The sequence below is a fragment of the Neoarius graeffei genome, chromosome 1 (assembly GCF_027579695.1).
Source record: "Neoarius graeffei isolate fNeoGra1 chromosome 1, fNeoGra1.pri, whole genome shotgun sequence".
Lineage (NCBI taxonomy): Eukaryota > Metazoa > Chordata > Actinopteri > Siluriformes > Ariidae > Neoarius > Neoarius graeffei.
Window position 1 is genome coordinate 83,819,347 of NC_083569.1, and position 21,652 is coordinate 83,840,998.

Sequence of the window (21,652 nt, forward strand, 5' to 3'; positions counted from 1 at the left end):
ATTCAGAATCCATTCCATTTCCAAGTTGCTAAATCAGAGGCAATCTTTCTGAAAGCCTGATTGAAAATGTTTACCAATGCATCATAGTATCTTAAAATTGCACATGAAATTTATCTAATAGCTCAGGGGTTCAAAAACTAGGGGTCACGACAGGTTTTTAGCAAGACAGAGCTTGTCAGTGTGTTTACCATCGCTGTTCATAAAACCGCTAAATATTTTATAATTCGACTTGGAAAGCTGACAGACAGGGATGTTTTGACTCTGACATTCAATCTAGGGAGTGTCAATTCTAAATCTTCTGGATGTAAATAAGATAAACAGCATGTGTGTGAGCAATGCCAGTCATGGTGCCACTGCTTCAGCATGCATGAGCAAAATCATGTGTCAAGTATAAACCAGACCCCTCTGCTTTGTGATGATTTGTATGATGTTAGAATGATGTTATTATGATGTTACAACAATATTAGAATGACCTTATGCCCTTAGTATGAGGTTAGAATGATGTTATGATATTAGTATAATGTTAGAATTATGTTATTACGTTAGTATGATGTTAGTATGATGTTACAACAATGTTAGAATGACAGTGTTAATATGTTATAGTGACATTATTATTGTGTAATAATAATAACGTATTACGTTAGTATGATGCTAGAATGATGTCATTATGATGTTCATAGAATGTTAGAATTACATTATTATTATTGTTAGTATGATGTTCGAATGACATTATTATTGCATTAGTATGATGTTAGAATTATGTTATGATGTGTATATGTTAGAATTACATTACATAAGTACAATGTTAGAACGTTATTACAGTGTTGCATAGAATGATGTTATTATTATGTTAGTGTGCTTTTAGTATGACACTGACATCAGTACAATGTTAGAATGACATTATTACATTAGTATGATGTTATTATGATGTTACAATGTTAGAATGGTGCCATTATGACGTTAGTACAATGTTAGAATGACATTATGATTGTTAGTATGATGTTAGAATGGTGTTATTATTACATTAGTATGATGTTAGAATTATGTTATGACATTTATACAATGTTAGAATTACATTATTACAATGTTAGAATGACGTTATTATGATGTTAGTATGATGTTAGTATGACATTATGACATTAGTACAATGTTAGAATGACAGTCATAATGTCATTCTAGCATCATAGTAACAATAATAATAATGTCATTCTCATGTCGTAATAAGATTCTAACATTGTACTAATTTTGATTATGTCATTCTAACATCGTATTAATCTCATAACATTATTCAAACATCATACTAACATAATAGTGTCCTTCCACATTGTACAACCCCGATTCCAAAAAAGTTGGGACAAAGTACAAATTGTAAATAAAAATGGAATGCAATAATTTACAAATCTCAAAAACTGATATTGTATTCACAATAGAACATAGACAACATATCAAATGTCGAAAGTGAGACATTTTGAAATTTCATGCCAAATATTGGCTCATTTGAAATTTCATGACAGCAACACATCTCAAAAAAGTTGGGACAGGGGCAATAAGAGGCTGGAAAAGTTAAAGGTGCAAAAAAGGAACAGCTGGAGGACCAAATTGGAACTCATTAGGTCAATTGGCAATAGGTCATTAACATGACTGGGTATAAAAAGAGCATCTTGGAGTGGCAGCGGCTCTCAGAAGTAAAGATGGGAAGAGGATCACCAATCCCCCTAAATCTGCGCCTACAAATAGTGGAGCAATATCAGAAAGGAGTTCAACAGTGTAAAATTGCAAAGAGTTTGAACATATCATCATCTACACTGCATAATATCATCAAAAGATTCAGAGAATCTGGAAGAATCTCTGTGCGTAAGGGTCAAGGCCGGAAAACCATACTGGGTGCCCGTGATCTTCGGGCCCTTAGATGGCACTGCATCACATACAGGCATGCTTCTGTATTGGAAATCACAAAATGGGCTCAGGAATATTTCCAGGGAACATTATCTGTGAACACAATTCACCGTGCCATCCGCCGTTGCCAGCTAAACTCTATAGTTCAAAGAAGCAGCCGTATCTAAACATGATCTAGAAGCGCAGATGTCTTCTCTGGGCCAAGGCTCATTTAAAATAGACTGTGGCAAAGTGGAAAACCGTTCTGTGGTCAGACGAATCAAAATTTGAAGTTCTTTATGGAAATCAGGGACGCCGTGTCATTCGGACTAAAGAGGAGAAGGACGACCCAAGTTGTTATCAGCGCTCAGTTCAGAAGCCTGCGTCTCTGATGGTATGGGGTTGCATTAGTGCATGTGGCATGGGCAGCTTACACATCTGGAAAGACACCATCAATGCTGAAAGGTATATCCAGGTTCTAGAGCAACATATGCTCCCATCCAGACGACGTCTCTTTCAGGGAAGACCTTGCATTTTCCAACATGACAATGCCAAACCACATACTGCATCAATTACAGCATCATGGCTGTGTAGAAGAAGGGTCCAGGTACTGAACTGGCCAGTCTGCAGTCCAGATCTTTCACCCATAGAAAACATTTGGCGCATCATAAAACGGAAGAGATGACAAAAAAGACCTAAGACAGTTGAGCAACTAGAATCCTACATTAGACAAGAATGGGTTAACATTCCTATCCCTAAACTTGAGCAACTTGTCTCCTCAGTCCCCAGACGTTTACAGACTGTTGTAAAGAGAAAAGGGGATGTCTCACAGTGGTAAACATGGCCTTGTCCCAACTTTTTTGAGATGTGTTGTTGTTATGAAATTTAAAATCACCTAATTTTTCTCTTGAAATGATACATTTTCTCAGTTTAAACATTTGATATGTCATCTATGTTCTATTCTGAATAAAATATGGAATTTTGAAACTTCCACATCATTGCATTCCATTTTTATTTAGAAGTTGTACTTTGTCCCAACTTTTTTGGAATCGGGGTTGTACTAACAACATAATGGCATCATTCTAACATCATACTAATGTCATAATAATGTCATTCTAACATTGTTGTATCATCAAAATAACATCATACGAAGGTAATACAGTACAATGTTAGAATGACATTATTATGTTCGTATGATGTTAGAATGCTATTATGATGTTAGTACAATGTTAGAAGGAATTATTGTTATGTTAGTATGATGTTAGAATTATAACATTAGTATGATGTTTGAATTACATCATAATTACTCTAAAAAGTAACTCAGAGGATCTGTTACCACCACGTAATTTAATATATGGATGCAAGTTAAAAATTCTAATTAATTAATTTAGATAAACCTTCCAAGTCGCAAGCTTTATTTTTATGAATTGTGATGAAATCATAATGTTGGTAATTACATCAACTTAATTTTGCAGTGTAATTTAAATTCAAATTTCATTGTTAATGGGTGTAAAACAAAATTCAAGTTGTCATAACTTGACAAAGTTGGCATAACTTTATTTTCCTCCACATTGACTTCCAGATTTCAAATTACCCCTCCCACCCACATGACGCGCCTGGACATGTTCCGATGCCAAGACTGCGTTTGCAGAATCGTTCTCGAGCAAACTCCACATTTACAACATTTTATGGTGAGTGGCGTTTAATTCACATCTACTAGTTCTACTAAGGTAAAGAATTTACTGTTGTTTCAATGAGTTTCACTGAGATATATGCTCAGAGAGCTGCCGGGAAAAGCATTATTCAAATTTAGCTTGTTTCACCGTGTGACCGCAAGCCACATAATGCTACCTAAATTATGTCACAGCCACAATTTTTAAATATCTTTTGTTCATTCACATAGAAGGCTGTATAGTTCAACTGTAGACAAGTTGCAGTGTTGCCAACTTAGCGACTTTGTCACTATATTTAGTGAGTTTTCAGACCCCTCTAGCGACTTTTTTTCAAAAAAGTGATTAGCGACAAATCTAGCGACTTTTCCCGGTGTTATTTGAGACTTTTGGAGAGTGCATGTGAAAGCACCAATTGTTCATCAGTTATTGTCCCCAGTGAGCAGCGGGTGCTGTAGTGAGTCCCTCCACCGTTCTAAAGCACTGACAGGTGGTCAGCTCACAGTAGCATAGCGCAGCAGAGAGAACACACTGCAAATGAATTACACATGGGCAAAGCCACCACTGTAGGCTGTAAAGTGAACTCTGATATTGTTTCATCCCGCTCCAAAGTCACGGGACCACACAATCTTTGCTCGATTCGTGTTTAACTAAGCATCAGAGAGTTCGTAGCTGATAACCCCACACACCTCCTCTGATCACGGCAGTAATTATGAACTAGCTCCTTCTGAGCATAATGAGATTTTGGCGAGTGGTGGCACGGTCGTCATGTGACTGTGCTACACCAATACGATACGACCTGGTTTTCAGAGCAGGATGTAAATGTTTCTTCACTGTTGCACAAAAATAAATCACTGCATTTGACTCACAGCCTCAGTCACTTATTAGATTTTAGTTAGGTTTGTACTTTTGCTAGTTTTAGCCACTATTATGATACGCTTTAAAGTCAGTATTTTTACTGGTCTAAAAGAATGGGTTTTTTTGTGTAAACTGTTGCTAATATCATTCTGACAGTATCACACATCCATACGTGACTTGTACATACTTAAGATTTTGCATCTATAGTTATTACATAGATACTGACCAAAAAAACAGATTCATGTTTTGTTAAGTTTGCCGATATTGTTTTAAAGATGGGCTGTGAGTGCAAACTGTGTAAATTTGAATCCTCTACACAAACAGTGTTGCTAAAACATTACAGGTTACGCCATAGTCATGGTGGGGAACGTCTGCCATGTATTCACCAAGACTGTTTTTGTTCCTTTAAAACATGGGGTAGCCTCAGATCACATCTGTCAAGAAAGCACTCTCATGAAACTCAGGAAAAAGTAAGATCTGCAGAAAGTCTCTCGTTCACTTGCCAGTGTTGCACTAGTGCAATATCCACAGAGAGCGAGAGTTTTTTGAACACCTTGGTCGACATTTGAAAAAACACAAGACTGTGACATGTGTTTTTTAAGAACTGCAATTTCAGCACTAATATTTATGGTACATTTGCCTCCCACAGAAGCCGGAAGCATACACCACACACACTGCAAGATTTTAAAGAAGACCTGCTAAAGAGGTATGCAGATGCAGATGACTGCAGTGATATGGGTGTTCAAGATGTGGAATTTTCAATTACTGATGATGGTAATGATGATGATGTGAGAGATCTACCAAACCTCATTGAAAGAAGGTTAGCATTGTTGTTTCTAAAACTGGAGAGCATATTTAATGTATCAAACAGGTGTATTAATCAAGTTATTGAAGAGTTACACTTCATCTCCCATTCAGCATCAGGTCCCATCATCAAAGACATTTTGCAGTCTTGTTTGAGGAAGCACAGTTGTGAGATTGATGATGCTGTTGCATCAGACATGGTCACAGAGCTCTGTGATGCCAACCCCTTTACCGCTATCCTGAGTAGTGGTGGTCCACTTTCTTCTGCCTACAAGAGAAGGGAATTTTTTAAGGAGCAGTTCAGTGTGGTTGAACCAGTGGAGTATGTACTCAGTAAGGAAGAAAACAGGAGCTTCCAGTATGTCCCTATTCTCAAGTTATTGCTTCGGGTTTTGACCCAGAAACAAATCCAGGATTTTATCTTCCATGATGGTGAAGCTCACACTAACAATGACACTCAGTACAGGGCATTTTCTGATGGCAGTTATTATAAAACAAATGAGTTGTTTTCTGGCAAATATCCTACCATTGCTATCATTCTCTATGTGGATGACTTTGAGATATGCAATCCTCTGGGCACATCAAGGAAGAAACACAAAGTCACTGCTGTGTACTGGGTGTTAGCTGGTGTTCCTGCATTGCTCAGATCTTCACTGACCTCCATCTTCTTAGCAATTCTCTGCAAGGCTGACAATGTGAAAAGATTTGGTCATAGTACTGTGTTGGAGCCACTGCTTAAGGATCTTGTGAGCTTGGAAGAGGAGGGTCTGTATATCCCAGCATTAGGCAGAAGAGTCAAAGGAACAGTCTTTAGTGTTGTGGCAGATAATCTTGGGGCCCATTCCATAGGAGGGTTTGTTGAAAACTTCTCCGGTTCTTATGTGTGCAGATTTTGTCTGGGTAAACTGTCAGAATTTCAGGTGGAAGAAGTGAGAACAGGAGCATTTCAACTCAGAACCAAAGAACAACATCAAATCCATGCCCAGACTGTGCAGGAGAATCCTGCTGTGACACATGTTTGTGGAGTCAAAAGGCAGTGTGTACTAACAGAGAATCTGAAGTACTTCAGTGTTTTGTCAGGTTACCCACCTGATGTGTTGCATGATCTCTTTGAGGACATAGTCTCTCGGGAACTGGCTTTGTGTCTTCAGGTGTTCATCAAGAGTAAATACTTCACTCTTGATGAGCTCAACAAAAGCATAAAAACATTCCCCTACAAATGGTCGGATAAGATAGATGCTCCACAGCAGGTCCCTCTAAATTTTGCACCAAAGAAAAGTGTCGGAAGGAATCCCCATGAGAACCGGTCATTGCTGCGATTCCTACCCTTCATAATTGGATCAAAAATCCCTGAGGGTGAACCAGCTTGGGAAGTTCTTCTGGTGCTCAAAGACATAGTCAAGCTTGTTGTAAGTCATGTTTACACAGAAGAGAGTACTGTATATGTTACCTACCGTAGACAGTAAGATCTTTGAACACAGACACTGGTTTCTCCAGGTCTTCCCACAGGAAAAACTTATCCCCAAACATCACTATCTGGAACATTATCCTCAGCTGATCAGGGCATATGGTCCACTTGTGTTGCTGTGGACCATGTGTTTTGAGGCCAAACACAGCCTTTTTAAGCGTATTGTAAGGCACACTCATAGCTTTTGAAATATTCTGCACTCACTGGCTATGAAGCATCAGCTGATGATTACATACAACCAACATGATCCCAGTGTTGTGAGACCTGTGTTGCAGGCCACACAACTGTCAACTGTAGATGTCACTGTGCTAAGAGAAGACATCCAGAAAGCTCTACAAGTCAAATTCCCCAGTGAGATACGTATCCAGATAGCCAACAGTGTGTTGTACAGTGGCACAAAGTATGCAGTTGGAGTAATTCTGGCTAATGGCTCAACAGGTGGACTCACAGATTTTGCAGAGTTGATCCAAATAGTTGTTGTGAAGGGCACACTTCTATTCATTGTGAAATGCTTGATGGCTTGGTCATTTGAGCATCTCAGGAGTTTTGTCCTTGAGAAAGCATGCACTGTGAAAGTGCTAGAGCCTACGGAGCTGTCTGACATGTTCCCTTTAACACTTTATGTGTTTGGTGGGAAAAGCATTGTAACCCTGAAATGGTACATTTATGTTCCATAGATTCCTAACATGTCCTTTGCTTGTCAAATACAGAAGTCATAGCTGAAACAAAAAGACAGCAACAGCTTTTGAGATAAATTTACAGGGTTCTCTAATAACCAATAAATATCACCTTTTGATGATGAGTATTGATCCTGTCAGCCTGAATTTACATTAAGATGTATTTTTTACTCTCTAATCCAGGGACAGAGTGTTGATCCCTCCATTACTGGTTATGTGGCATTTGTAATTTGCTTATGCGGTTTTTTTATTGAGCTTTGTTGTTATGGTACTTACTGAAACATTTCAAACATTTTGTGTATTACAGGCAATGTCACAACCAGCCCATCTCCGAGTGATACTTTCAGGCCATGATATTAAGAAACTGACATTACCATCTGGAATCCCAGAAACAGTCGGAGAGCTTAATTCACTTGTTCAAGATACATTTTGAATTTCGAGGAATTTCTGTTTGCATTTCAAGGATGCTGATTTGATAATGAATTTTTCTCCTTGCTTTCAACAACTGACATCATAAAGAAGAGCACTATCAAAGTTGTGTATGTTGAGGAATATCCAACATTAACTCTTACCTTTACAGATGTTACTGATAGTTCACCTCTGCCTTCTGATGATGTCTGCTCATCTGCATCCTCCCATGACACTTTACCTGTTTCACCGACATCAATCACTGAAAGTCCCACCAAGCGGTCAAAGGGATAGCCTGCAGAATTTCCAATCCCTCGTTTCTCTGCCAGTACAGAAATTCTGCTTCAGTCAGGCAATGAAACATTTAATTGTTCTGGGACTCTGTTTGGTACCAAAGATCTCATCTCACTACTTCCAGACATTCTTGGAAATTTAGCTGAGACCATTTTTGAGTGCGCTGCTTATCCATCAAGTGCCCAACTAAGTCAAGTAGCAGAGGCCTTGGTCAAAAAACATCCCTGCCTCAAAGAACCCGGGTCTTTCAATGGGTGTTATGGATGGATCCAGCACCTCAAATATTAAATGAACAACTTCAGATCCAAACTTCGTGGGATTGGCTGCCCAGAAATTGTGGTGAACTCACTCAAGAGAAAAACATCACATGAGCAGGCTCCTGCTAAAAATGTTAAAAAGCCAAAAAAGGCTGAGGTAAATTACCTACCTCCTCATCCACAAGGTGAAACCAGTGAAAGTTTGGAGAAGGAGAGAATGAAGCTCTTGTGTGAAGTCATGAAAAAGGATAACTGCCACGTGGTTGCAGAGAAAATGGCCAAGACACTCTCTCTTCGGAGGCAAGAAATCATATATGAGGCATCTGCAATCAGGGACTTCATGCAACACTGGCCTGCATTATTTGATGCCACACAGGTAAAAAAGTTTTCTGTTATATTTATGCTTATATTTCTCTCTCTCTCTCTCTCTCTCTCCGAATTCTATAGCCCATACTGTATAATTGTGTGCAAGATTTGATTTTTATGTTTGTGTGGTCCACAGATAAACAACGAGTTCAAGAGAATAACAACTGTAAACCTTGAACCTACATTCATGGCCAAACTTGACCATTGCACCCAGAAAGTGATGGATATGGTGTCATCAAGAGGAGGAGCTTCAGGATTAAGACTCAGGCAGCTGAAGGACATGCTTCTTGTGGTATGTTAATTATTTAGACTTTGCGTATATTTGAAATGCACTCTATATGGACAGTCACCCATATAAATTATACTTTAGATACTTCATCCTGATCCCCCCACCCTTTTCCCCATAGAACAATACAATTGAAATGTGCAGATAAGTAGCCATCCGCTGCCTTGTTGTATACCTTGGAGAGAAGGAAGAGGACCTGTTCAAGGAGTTTGGGGTAAGTACTTTCATATTTTGAAAGAAAATTAAATCCTTACTAAGCATAGTGTAAATGCAACGGTAGAAGCCTGCTACTGTACTACTGTATTCCTTGAATACAAACAAGAATCTCTATTTGAAACAATGAACCTCATGCTGAGCAATTGAAAATCTTGACAGAAATTTACTTAAGACAGGCCAAGTTGGTCATTGAACATGTTTAGCTGTGTGATAAAAGAGAAACATGTGTGTATGTATCTTACCATTGTGATTTATCACACATTGTTTTTTTACAAAGACAATGAAGAGTTCGAGGCCAGCCTGGAAAGTCAGGTTATAAAAATTGCCATCGTTGATGACCGTTCTGCATCTGACCACTGGATGGCAACCATCGTGGTGGAGGGAACAAAAGTCCTGGAGGAAAAGGACATCCCGAGGTGCTGTGCTTTGCTGATGGGCATTATATATGCGCTCAACCTGAGCTACTGCAAGAAACTTAAACACTTTTGAAGTTTTTCAGAGGTTGTTCCTTGACCTTGATGGACAGAAAGCCAGTGCAAAAGTGACGATTCTCAAGAACAATATTTTCTAAAGATTCCACCTGTTCCAGAACACTATTACATTTTCCTCAGATGACATTGTTTTGTATTTGGAAGACAACTGAAGAGACAATGAAAACAGTTGTGAATGTTTCTCTTTCAGGTTAATTTTGTTATGCCTTATGTCCAACAAATCTTGTCTTGACAGTTAACCAAACAAAGATGTTGTTTAAGCAAATACATATTTTAGCCCAAAGAGAATGTATTTTTTATGTTTTGGAAATTAATACTGTGGGCTTACTCATGCAGCTTAGTATGTTACAAAGTTCCATGGCTTTCGCTGTTATGTCTATGGAGATTTAGATTTTGAGGTGGTCACACTTCAAGATGCATTTGCAGGTCTTCAAAATCTGTTGTATTGCACTTTTCAATACACATAAAGAATGTTTACAAAGGTCTTACATATATAATGCATTTGTCTCTGTTTTTTAAAGGCCTGCCAGACTAGGCTGTAATGGCATAATTTATTATGCTTAACACTAGCCTGGCTAACGCGACTTCAAAGCTCTCCGAGCAGGCCCTCGTGTTGCGTCACGCTTAGGATGGGCGGGCCCAGGCTAGCTTAACACTTAATTTCTCAAGGGAGTATGGACAGTTTATTTGCAACTTGAGAAGCAGTCAAAATTTGAGTTTCTGAGTTGAGTTGCTTTTTGTTTTGCCCTAATTATAATGTCTTTAAATACTCAGCTGCAGGTCAAAATTTAAAAAATGGTTAATTGTACAAAATCAATGGTTGAACGTATATTTCTTAAAAGCTACAACATGAACATAAGCAAGAGGAACCTACAAAAAACTGAAGAAATTCTAATTAGAGCAACTCAATTTTTTTAAATGGTTGCTACTTAAAAACTTTTGTACATTATTTTAGTTATTAACTAGACAACAGGTAAAAGTACTTTAAAATAATATGGTAAAGCTAGTTGTAGCAACATAATTTTTATGAGTTATCAACTTAAAAACTTGCCTTTAGTCTAACAGCTATTAAGTAAAGAGTAATCAAAATAATCTTTGACTGAAGGGGAAATTCCCCCAAAGTTATGAAGTTTGTTGGTTCAATGTAATTTCAAACAAAGTTGTCAAAACTCAAAAAGACTAATGCAAACTGTTGCGTTGATTTTTTTGTTGAGCCTAAACATTTATTTTGAGTGATATAGCATTATGTTAGTGTTATTACAATGTTAGAATGATGTTATGATGTTAGTACAATGTTAGAATGACATTATTATTATGTTAGTATGATGTTAGAATGACGTTAGTAAAATGTTAGAATGATGTTATGATGTTAGTACAACATTAGAATGACATTATTATGTTTGTATTATGTTAGAATGATGTGAGTACAATATTAGAATGACGTTATTATGATGTTAGTACAATGTTAGAATAACATTATTATGTTAGTATGACGTTAGAATGATGAATACAATGGTAGTATGAGGTTAGAATGATGTTACTACAATGTTAGAATGACGTTATTATATTAGTATGATGTTAGAATGAAGTGAGTACAATGTTACAATGACGTTATTCTGATGTTAGTACAATGTTAGAATGACTATTATTTTAGTACAATGTTAGAACGACGTTATTATGATGCTAGTACAATGTTAGAATTACATTATTATGATGTTAGTATGAGGTTAGAATGACATTATGTTAGTATGACGTTAGAATGAAGTTAGTACAATGTTAGAATGACATTATTATGATGTTAGTACGAGGTTAAAATGACGTTAGTACAATGTTAGAATGACATTATTATTACATTCGTATGATGTTAGAATGACGTTAGTACAATGTTAGAATGACGTTAGAATAATGTAAGTACAATGTTAGAATGGCATTATTATTATGCTAGAATGATGTGAATACAGTGTTGGAATGACATTATTGTTACGTTAGTTTGATGTTAGAATGATGTTATTATGTTAGTGAAATGTTAGAATGAAGTTATTCTGATCTAACTACAATGTTAGAATATTATTATGTTGGTACAATGTTAGAATGATGTTATTATGATGTTAGTGCTATGTTAGAATGACATTATTATGTTAGTATGATGTTAGAATGACATTAGTACAATGTTAGAATGATGTTAGTATGATGTTAGTACAACATTAGAATAATGTTAAAATGACATTATTATGATGTTAATATGATGGTATTATGCTCCTCAACAACTTTGGTACCAAAAATGCTCAACAAATGCTTTCTGGCAGTCTCTGAAAATTTTGGAATGTGATTGCTGTTATGATGCACATTTACATAACCATTTTATTGCATTAAAGTAATCATGGGCGACCTTGAATCACATGTGAACATAAATTATCTTGTACAGTCTCCTGCGGAGTTTGACCAAGATCTTACTGGTATCAGTTCAAACGAAGCTATTATCGCAGTGTAAAGCAACATTTACCTAATTTTCCATTGCTCTTCCACCCCACAGGCTAAGAGTAGCACCATATAATCATCATTATGGTAATGTCTCACTGGATATTATCACCTTGTTCTTGTAACATTTGTTGAAAGCATTTAAATGCACTGTAATCTATGAATAATTTCTTTCAGCATCACCACATCATTCATTTAACTTGTTGTTTAGGATATAATTGATGCAATCATATTGTATATTATTTGAATTATATAATTATGATTTAAGTATTATTCACTTGTTGATATAAGAAAAATAATAATCACCTGCATGTCAATCAGAAGCACATGTAAACTGGTTTCACAGTGTTTCACATAATTAGTCTAATGTTCTCTTGTCATGTATTAAGTGCTGGCTGTGTCTCAATCCTGCATCCTCACCTTCAGCGTCCAACATTCTGGGGATGTCCAGGTATTTCTCAGCCACCTCGAATGCTGTGTTCAGGTTTCCAATGGGGTCGTCCTTTGCAAATAGCCAAAAAAAAAAAGATCAGTTTAAACAGTCATTGCACAAAACCACAGCAGGAAAACATGTACAAAAGAAGAAGAAAAAATGAAAACAAGAGATTTAGAAGAAGGAAGAGAGACAAGAAGACACCTTTCTCAGTTTGGAATAGTCAATGAGGTCAGGTCTGTGCCTGTGGATGAGGGCGCACAGAGCGAGGCCATCCTTCCAGCTGAACAACCATGACAAGGAGAGAAACAGGGGCGGAGAGAGAAACAGTGGAGGAAGGGCAGAGAGAATAAGTCACACAGTAAGAAAGCTGGAACAGTGTATCAGGAAAGCTACAGCAGGGAAGGTAAATAGCATGTAGAGGCAGTTCAAAATTAACCACCAGCATCACCTCATTGTGAGAGTCTGAACATTCTCTGACTCTCACCTGATGTGGAAGTTCTGTACATTAACGTTCCTGTAGGGGGCAGTCTTCCTCTGGCACCACAGCAACAGGCCTTCTTTAGCAGAGGTCTCTATATGGGTCACACACACACAGTACAAAATGAGAGCTTGTTTTTCATCTCCGTCAGGTCAGTAATAAGCGTTTGATCTGAAACAAGGCTGGTCCTGCTTTTCGAACAGGAATATGAATATGAATAGGCTGTTCATGCATTTCTTAGTGAACCTCAGCCTGATTGTGATATTTAACAGTTATTCCACGAAATCGAGTCACACATGAGCTGATACCCAATGAGGCTATAATCGATGTCCAACGAGATTGAGTGGAATAACTTATTCTACCCACATTCACTGGATTTTGAGAAATGGAACATTTTTATTTTTATTTTTTGCAAATTCAATAAATAAAAACTTTATACAAAATGTCCGACAAAATAATTTCCACTTAGAATGTCAACAAACTGGTGAAATGGCATTAGCAATTTGTGAAAAATGCAATAATAATAATCCTTGAAAAATAAAAAAAATACGTTCTTATCATCAAATACTTTCATTTTATATTTTGTTGCTTTTTTGTATTTTGGGGGGGGTTGTTTTCGAGTAGAGTTTTTATTTCATCCTCGGTTGGTTCAGCAACACACTCCGCCAGTTTGTTTTTCTCTACTCACAGTATATGAGCTGATATCCTAGTAGTAGAGTAGCCAATCAGAGCGCAGGATTGCTCATAACAAGTGAATATGGATAGAATAAAAATCATTAACATGATGATGTCACTTTCATTTCATTGCACACAGAGTATTTAAACCAAAATTTGTGCACTATTTATGTCGGGATGATTCATTGCTGGAAGGAATTACAGAAAGAAGTATTTATCTCTATGTAAACTAATCCTATTTTCTGATTTTTTCTATTTTTTTCTATTTTCTGTAATATAATTTCAATATGAATAGAGGTATGTGCATCACTGTTTCATTGAAATCCCAATTTGGTTTGCTCACAAAGAACTGTGAACAATCTGTTCCCATGGATATTTTTGTACTCACTTGCATAAATATATTCCTAATACAAGTGTTGCCAAGCAAAACAAACCTTGCCCAGTAGCACTTATGATTAATATGAAGGGGGGTACCCTATGGGTACATGTGGCTACTGCTTATAAATAAAATTGTTTTCTGATTCCATGTCCATACAGTAAATATAGTATATACAGTGGTGCTTGAAAGTTTGTGAACCCTTTAGAATTTTCTATATTTCTGCATAAATATGACCTAAAGCATTATCAGATATTCACACAAGTCCTAAAAGTAGATAAAGAGAACCCAGTTAAACAAATGAGACAAAAATATTATACTTGGTCATTTATTTATTGAGGAAAATGATCCAATATTACATATCTGTGAGTGGCAAAAGTATGTGAACCTCTAGGATTAGCAGTTAATTTGAAGGTGAAATTAGAGTCAGGTGTTTTCAATCAATGGGATGACAATCAGGTGTGAGTGGACACCCTGTTTTATTTAAAGAACAGGGATCTATCAAAGTCTGATCTTCACAACACATGTTTGTGGAAGTGTATCATGGCATGAACAAAGGAGATTTCTGAGGACCTCACAAAAAGCGTTGTTGATGCACATCAGGCTGGAAAAGGTTACAAAACCATCTCTAAAGAGTTTGGACTCCACCAATCCACAGTCAGACAGATTGTGTACAAATGGAGGAAATTCAAGACCATTGTTACCCTCCCCAGGAGTGGCCGACCAACAAAGATCACTCCAAGAGCAAGGCGTGTAATAGTCAGTGAGGTCACAAAGGACCCCAGGGTAACTTCTAAGCAACTGAAGGCCTCTCTCACATTGGCCAATGTTAATGTTCATGAGTCCACCATCAGGAGAATACTGAACAACAATGGTGTGCATGGCAGGGTTGCAAGGAGAAAGCCACTGCTCTCCAAAAAGAACATTGCTGCTCATCTGCAGTTTGCTAAAGATCATGTGGACAAGCCAAAAGGCTATTGGAAAAATGCTTTGTGGATGGATGAGACCAAAATAGAACTTTTTGGTTTAAATGAGAAGCGTTATGTTTGGAGAAAGGAAAACACTGCATTCCAGCATAAGAACCTTATCCCATCTGTGAAACATGGTGGTGGTAGTATCATGGTTTGGGCCTGATTTACTGCATCTGGGCCAGGATGGCTTGCCATCATTGATGGAACAATGAATTCTGAAATACACCAGCGAATTCTAAAGGAAAATGTCAGGACATCTGTCCATGAACTGAATCTCAAGAGAAGGTGGGTCATGCAGCATGACAACGACCCTAAGCACACAAGTCGTTCTACCAAAGAATGGTTAAAGAAGAATAAAGTTAATGTTTTGGAATGGCCAAGTCAAAGTCCTGACCTTAATCCAATCGAAATGCTGTGGAAGGACCTGAAGCAAGCAGTTCATGTGAGGAAACCCACCAACATCCCAGAGTTGAAGCTGTTCTGTATGGAGGAACGAGCTAAAATTCCTCCAAGCCGGTGTGCAGGACTGATCAACATTTACTGGAAACGTTTAGTTGCAGTTATTGCTGCAAAAGGGGGTCACACCAGATACTGAAAGCAAAGGTTCACATACTTCTGCCACTCACAGATATGTAATATTGGATCATTTTCCTCAATAAATAAATGACCAAGTATAATATTTTTGTCTCATTTGTTTAACTGGGCTCTCTTTATCTACTTTTAGGACTTATGTGAAAATTTGATGTTGTTTTAGGTCATGTTTATACAGAAATATAGAAAAGTTTAAAGGGTTCACAAACTTTCAAGCGCCACTGTATATTTACTCTATGAGGCAGTAGCCACAAAAATAAAGAGTAATCCAAAAATGAACAATTTAAAAATCATAGAACTATTTACAGAAAGAAAATTACAGAGTAGCTGATATACCACGAAAAAAAAGCCAGCCAATATTATTATTATTATTATTATTATTATCCATACACACCTAATTCTCTGCTATGTTATTGAACATGACTTTTCTTTATCCTGTTTCAAATGTAACAGCCTCCAGACATGACATGCCAGTCATGATGCACATCGCTATAGTCCTAGGTACTGGATTAAACCTGATAGTGATCTCATATTTACATACTAGCAACTCTTTGCAAGCTTTTGTGGTGATAGCACATTATTGAAGACAATTTGTGTCATGTGTTTGCATGTTAGTCATCATTGTTTACCAGTCATGCTACTGAATGCATAAATGAATAAGATATCATATTGAAATAATACTGGATGGTGTTGAGTGGTATATCAGATATATTCCCTTCAGCTAGCATGATGTTGAAAGAGTCGAAGACAAGTAGCTGAGTGGAATATATCTGATATACCATGAAAAAAAAGCCAGCCAATATTATTATTATTATTATTATTATTATTATTATTATTATACATACATATTCCTTTCGGGTATTCAATGTGTCTTTCTCTTTCAAAATTCTCTCAAAATCTTCCGTATTTAATGAAGCAAACCTGGCGGCCATGTTTATTTACGAACTGTCACAGTCACTCGCTAGCGCAGAAGTTTTACGTCTCTGACGTGTGATGTCATGCTGTCTTGACAACCATGCAATATCGTAAACCATATTCAACGCTCATTCTCCATTGGGTAGAGTGATGTAATACACGTAGGATAAGCGATATGCTAACAATATTGCATGCTATCAAACTGAATAAATGAAACTTGCTAGAAGGGAATAGAAAACATTTTTATTCAATCTAAAAAGTGTCCTGTACGTATAATAATAAATCATATTTGATACCAGCTCTGCATTTCAGGCCAGGATGATACTCAGTACTGATACTCAGTGAACTCCAAAATGTATCTGACGTGAACGATATCATGTGAACATACACAGAATCCTTCCAGCATAATGATAACATTCACAGCTCCTACACGTTTCCTTTGGTACGATGTTTGTTGATGTGGGCAGAATTAAACTTTCCTCACAAATTAATTCCTCCCTGGATTCAAGTGTATTCAGTGCCCAAACCTTTCTGTAATACAACTCTGTTATTATCATCTAAAAGAATGCTGGTATGATGTTCTGTGCTGAAGAGACAAAAGTGGAATAATCACTGGGTACTTACATACACGCTGCTTGAACTCTGTCTTTCATTCAGTTACTTTTAAACAATAGTGCATTCAGATGTATTCGAATGATGACAGTTTTACTGATTACGAGTTACAACTGACAGCCTGATTGTGTACCTTCCACTGAGATGTCCTGGATAGCAAAACGAAGGATGATGGTCCAGATCATTCCAAGGGTCATTTTCACATTACCATCAACAATCTCTGCAGAGAGAGAGAGAGAGAGAGAGAGAGAGAGAGAGAGTGAGAGAGCAAATGATGCCACACAATTTGCTGAATGAATACATAAAAGGTCTTTCTCACACACACACGCACACACGCACACCTTACCTTCAGCTCCAATGGACACCAGTTTGACTCCCTTGCTGCAGATGAAATCCAGAGCCTTGTTCACATTGGCGATTTTGTGGAATCGCATCTTACCCTTGTCGGGTTTGGGCAATCTTTCACCTGTCAATCAGATTAACACATCACCAATCATCGACCAACAGTTATTTGATTCACAATCAAGTCATCAATGGGAAGCCATGGCCTAATGGTTAGAGAAGCTGCTTTGGGACCAAAAGGTCACTGGTTTTATTCCCTAGACCAGCAGGAATGGTTGAACTGCCCTTGAGCAAGGCACCCAACCCCTGGGCTGCTCTGGGTATGTCCTTCTGAATAAAAGTAAATGCTAAATGCCATTAATGTAATGATTTAGACAGGAATTGATGTCAGTTAGTGTCCCTCCATAGTAGAAGTACAGTAATAATAAATGTTTGGGATTTTTCTGTAATGCAGCACAGAGGATTCATGGAAGTGATTTTCAAAACACATCAACACTGGAGCATCTAGTTAACAGTCATGTAAAACTCTCGATACTGCATCAGTGCAGCTTCTTTGGTTCATGAGTTTACAGCTGTAGTGACATAAAATCAGTGACTATAGACATTAAATGATAATGTAATGTCCTAACAAAAGCAACTGTTACTTTTATATGTAGGCTAATGTTTCTCACACACGAATAATCTACATGTTGTCATGTGGTTAAAATTCAGTCAACTGCATTCAATTAAACATAACATTGTAGCAGATCTAGCCCTGCTTTCCACTGTTCCTGTCTTGTGTGTTGTTTTGCATTTACATTTGCAACTTATGAATTCATTGAAAGAATCACATACAGTACATTCCCAGTGAGAAACCTGGACAAAACTAGTATTTATGGCTGTATTTCTTGACACATTACTCCTTTTACATCAATTTGAACAGTTTACGGTCATTTAGCACTGAAGTCTTTTCACACAAGTCTTGTAGCACAAATCTAAAGTCTTTTCGCATAAGTTCTAAGAACATTTAATCTTTATTAGCTCATCCGGCCGATAGGCGATGAGTTTATGCCATCATGTGTTGTCCGTCGTCTGTCTGGCATCGTCGACATTTCACAAAAATCTCATCTTCTCTCTTAGTTCTTCACTGATTTTTATTCTTTTTGGCAGGAAGTAAGGTCTGCCTGGGGTGCATATGTCTTCCACCCAAATTTGCATAATTGCAATTAATAATGAAGATATGGAGTAATTAAGGCCTAATGAGCAGCTTCCACACACATCGCTTCTTCTCTCTCAATTCTTCACGAATTTCGATTCTTTCTGGCATGAAGGTAGGAGTACCTAGGGTGCATATAATTTCTACCCAGATTTGCTTAATTACAATTATTAATGCAGTTATGGACTAATTAAGCCTTAATGAGCAGTTCAACAAAAATCGCTTCTTCTTGGTCAATTCCTCACCATTTTGGATTCTTTCTGGTAAATAGGTTGGTATTCCTAGGGTGGATATAGCTTCTATATGTAGTGTGTATATGGTGTATATAGCTTGCAACATTTATTGCGCAAGGTGGCCCACTTTAGATCATTCCTTCTGGACTAGACAGAGCCAGAGTGAGCTACAACATCATTGACAGGCTTGTTATAAACATCTACTGATCATGTTTAAAGATGTTTGATGGATTTTTTATGGAAGTTGGTGAGATTCCGATCGAATACGGGTGATTGTATTTCGTCACTCTGCCCTGTTTGATGTCGCCAATCCTCCCTCCAAACAGTTTAATACAGTACACCAGTTCAGCTACAGTTAACTTCCAGGTTTGTTTTATTATCTATAATCTATGCACTGTGCTTTTTTCACACAATCAACAAATGAGTGTATGTAGTTCATTAATGTGATGTTTTAGCGTTATATAACGTTTTTAGCGATTGATAGCATTGAACATCTCATCTCATTATCTCTAGCCGCTTTATCCTATTCTACAGGGCCGCTGGAAAGCTGGAGCCCATCCCAGCTGACCACGGGCGAAAGGCGGGGTACACCCCGGAGAAGTCGCCAGGTCATCACAGGGCCGACACATAGACACAGACAACCATTCACACTCACATTCACACCCACGGTCAATTTAGCGTCACCAGTTAACCTAACCTGCATGTCTTTGGACTGTGGGGAAAACTGGAGCACCCGGAGGAAACCCATGCGGACACGGGGAGAACATGAAAACTCCACACAGAAAGGCCCTCGCCGGCCACGGGGCTCAAACTCAGACCTTCTTGCTGTGAGGCAACAGCGCTAACCACTACACCACCATGCCACCCAGCATTGACCATATAAAGAATTATTGAAATGAAATATGAACATTCTGCAACAAAGTGAATTTCCCTGTAAACTAGCCACAGCTTCCAGACTTGTCTTGTTGAGTAAACAAATCCTTACAATCTCTTCTTCTTCATCTTCTTCTTGCTTCATGATCGCTATATTATAAACAATGTTTTTGGGTGTTTTGTCATTCCTGAAAGCTTACATTGCACTATCATTTAATTGCAATTCGTTATTGTATTCCACTTTAGTGGAAGTTTCTTTGTTTACATCTCGCAACTGTCAGTTACTAAGGAGAACATAATTCTCATTTTCTCATAGAAATGAATCTTTTTTGGTCAAAGACTTTATGGCTTTATCAAATACATACAAAAACAGTTATATGTGATATCAAATGGGCTTTTAATAATTTTGAGTAAGTTTTTAGGATTAGAGTTTGCTCTTAGTCAGCAAAACATGTTGTCAAGTGTGGCAAGAGACATAATCCCCCAGTGAATTATTTTGGGAAAAGCGTGAATTATTAATGTCCAGTGGAGTTTGTGATCTGATCAGAAGTGACAGTGAAGTGATCTATGAAGGTGCTCACATTTCAAGGTTTCTTGTAACTTAACTACAAATATCTAAACACACCAAAGAATCAGATTTTCAGTCCATTTCAGGAATAACTTATCAACAACTGATCTATAATATGCAGAGAGGCAGAAAATGAAAGTTTAATATTTGACGGTAATTCCAGCTTATTGTCCCAAAACAATCAGAACAATGAGACTTGTGTGAAAGGCCTTTAGATTTGTGCTAAAAGACTTTTGTGCTAAATGACAGGATACCAATTTTAACTTTATAAAAACGGTTTGATGAAAATAACAAAACTTTTAGCACAATTCTGTTAGCTGATATATTTCTAGCCCACTTATTAACACTATTAGAAAATTGCATTAGTGAGTGACTATATTGCTTTGGGGCAGCACAGTCAGTGGTGTAGTGGTTAACGCTGTTGCCTCACAGCAAGAAGGTCCTGGGTTCGAGCCCAGTGGCCAGTGGAGGCCTTTCTGTGTGGAGTCTGTGTGGGTTTCCTCCAGGTGCTCTGGTTCCCCCACAGTCCAAAGACATTCAGTTTAGGCCATAGATGTCGCCAGACCCATTTTAGGGTAGCTCCAGCCACCCTATCTTATGGCAAAGCCACCCTATATTTTTTTGCCCTTTTTTAAATTATTTTTATTCCCCCCCCCCCCCCCCCAAAAAAAAGCAAAGGCAGTAAAGCACTGAACATGAGCCATCAAGAACGCAAGTTAATCTGAACAACAGTTTCTGCTTGCTTATTTATTGTTTAATGCAATATTATTAATATCATTATGATTCCTCCTCATTGGCTCTGTGTCAAGCGTCACGTCGAGTGGTAGGCTAGTAGGACTTAAAAAACTACGAGGGCATTCTGCAGCAGGCGCGGTGCGGGCTTCCATTGAGTTGGGTTTGCAGAGAGTCAGAATTCTATGCTTTCATTTGCAGACACACACGGTGAGATTGTAATTTGATGTCAGTGGTTCGCATTTGCTTAACTTTACCTAGGCTATATTGAGCAATGGGTAGTGAGGAAAGATGATATTGTAGCTTTTCTATTTCAACTGTAAATCTGGCACGTTAGCATGGTGAACAAACTTACTAAGCTGTGTGGGTTGTAGCCTACTAGCATTAGTTTTGGCATGGGAAAAGATCATCTGTCTGTCTATCCTTTGGCTAGATGGATATACGAAGATTTTTTAAGAAAGGGAGTCTGGTGAAGTTGCTTCAGCAAGCAATTAAATGATGAAAGCA

General features: G+C 37.7%; 1 protein-coding gene across 1 annotated transcript in view; it reads right to left on the reverse strand.

The window, feature by feature from the left end:
• The window catches only part of actn3b (actinin alpha 3b), a 65,803-nt gene that overhangs the window by 22,088 nt on the left and 22,063 nt on the right, over positions 1-21,652 (reverse strand). The window contains exons 3-7 of the mRNA XM_060940983.1: positions 17,549-17,668; positions 17,336-17,422; positions 13,069-13,156; positions 12,786-12,864; positions 12,569-12,650 (exon numbers count right to left, since the gene is read on the reverse strand). Coding sequence (XP_060796966.1) covers positions 12,569-12,650; positions 12,786-12,864; positions 13,069-13,156; positions 17,336-17,422; positions 17,549-17,668 — 456 coding nt within the window. The remainder of the gene's footprint in view (positions 1-12,568; positions 12,651-12,785; positions 12,865-13,068; positions 13,157-17,335; positions 17,423-17,548; positions 17,669-21,652) is intronic.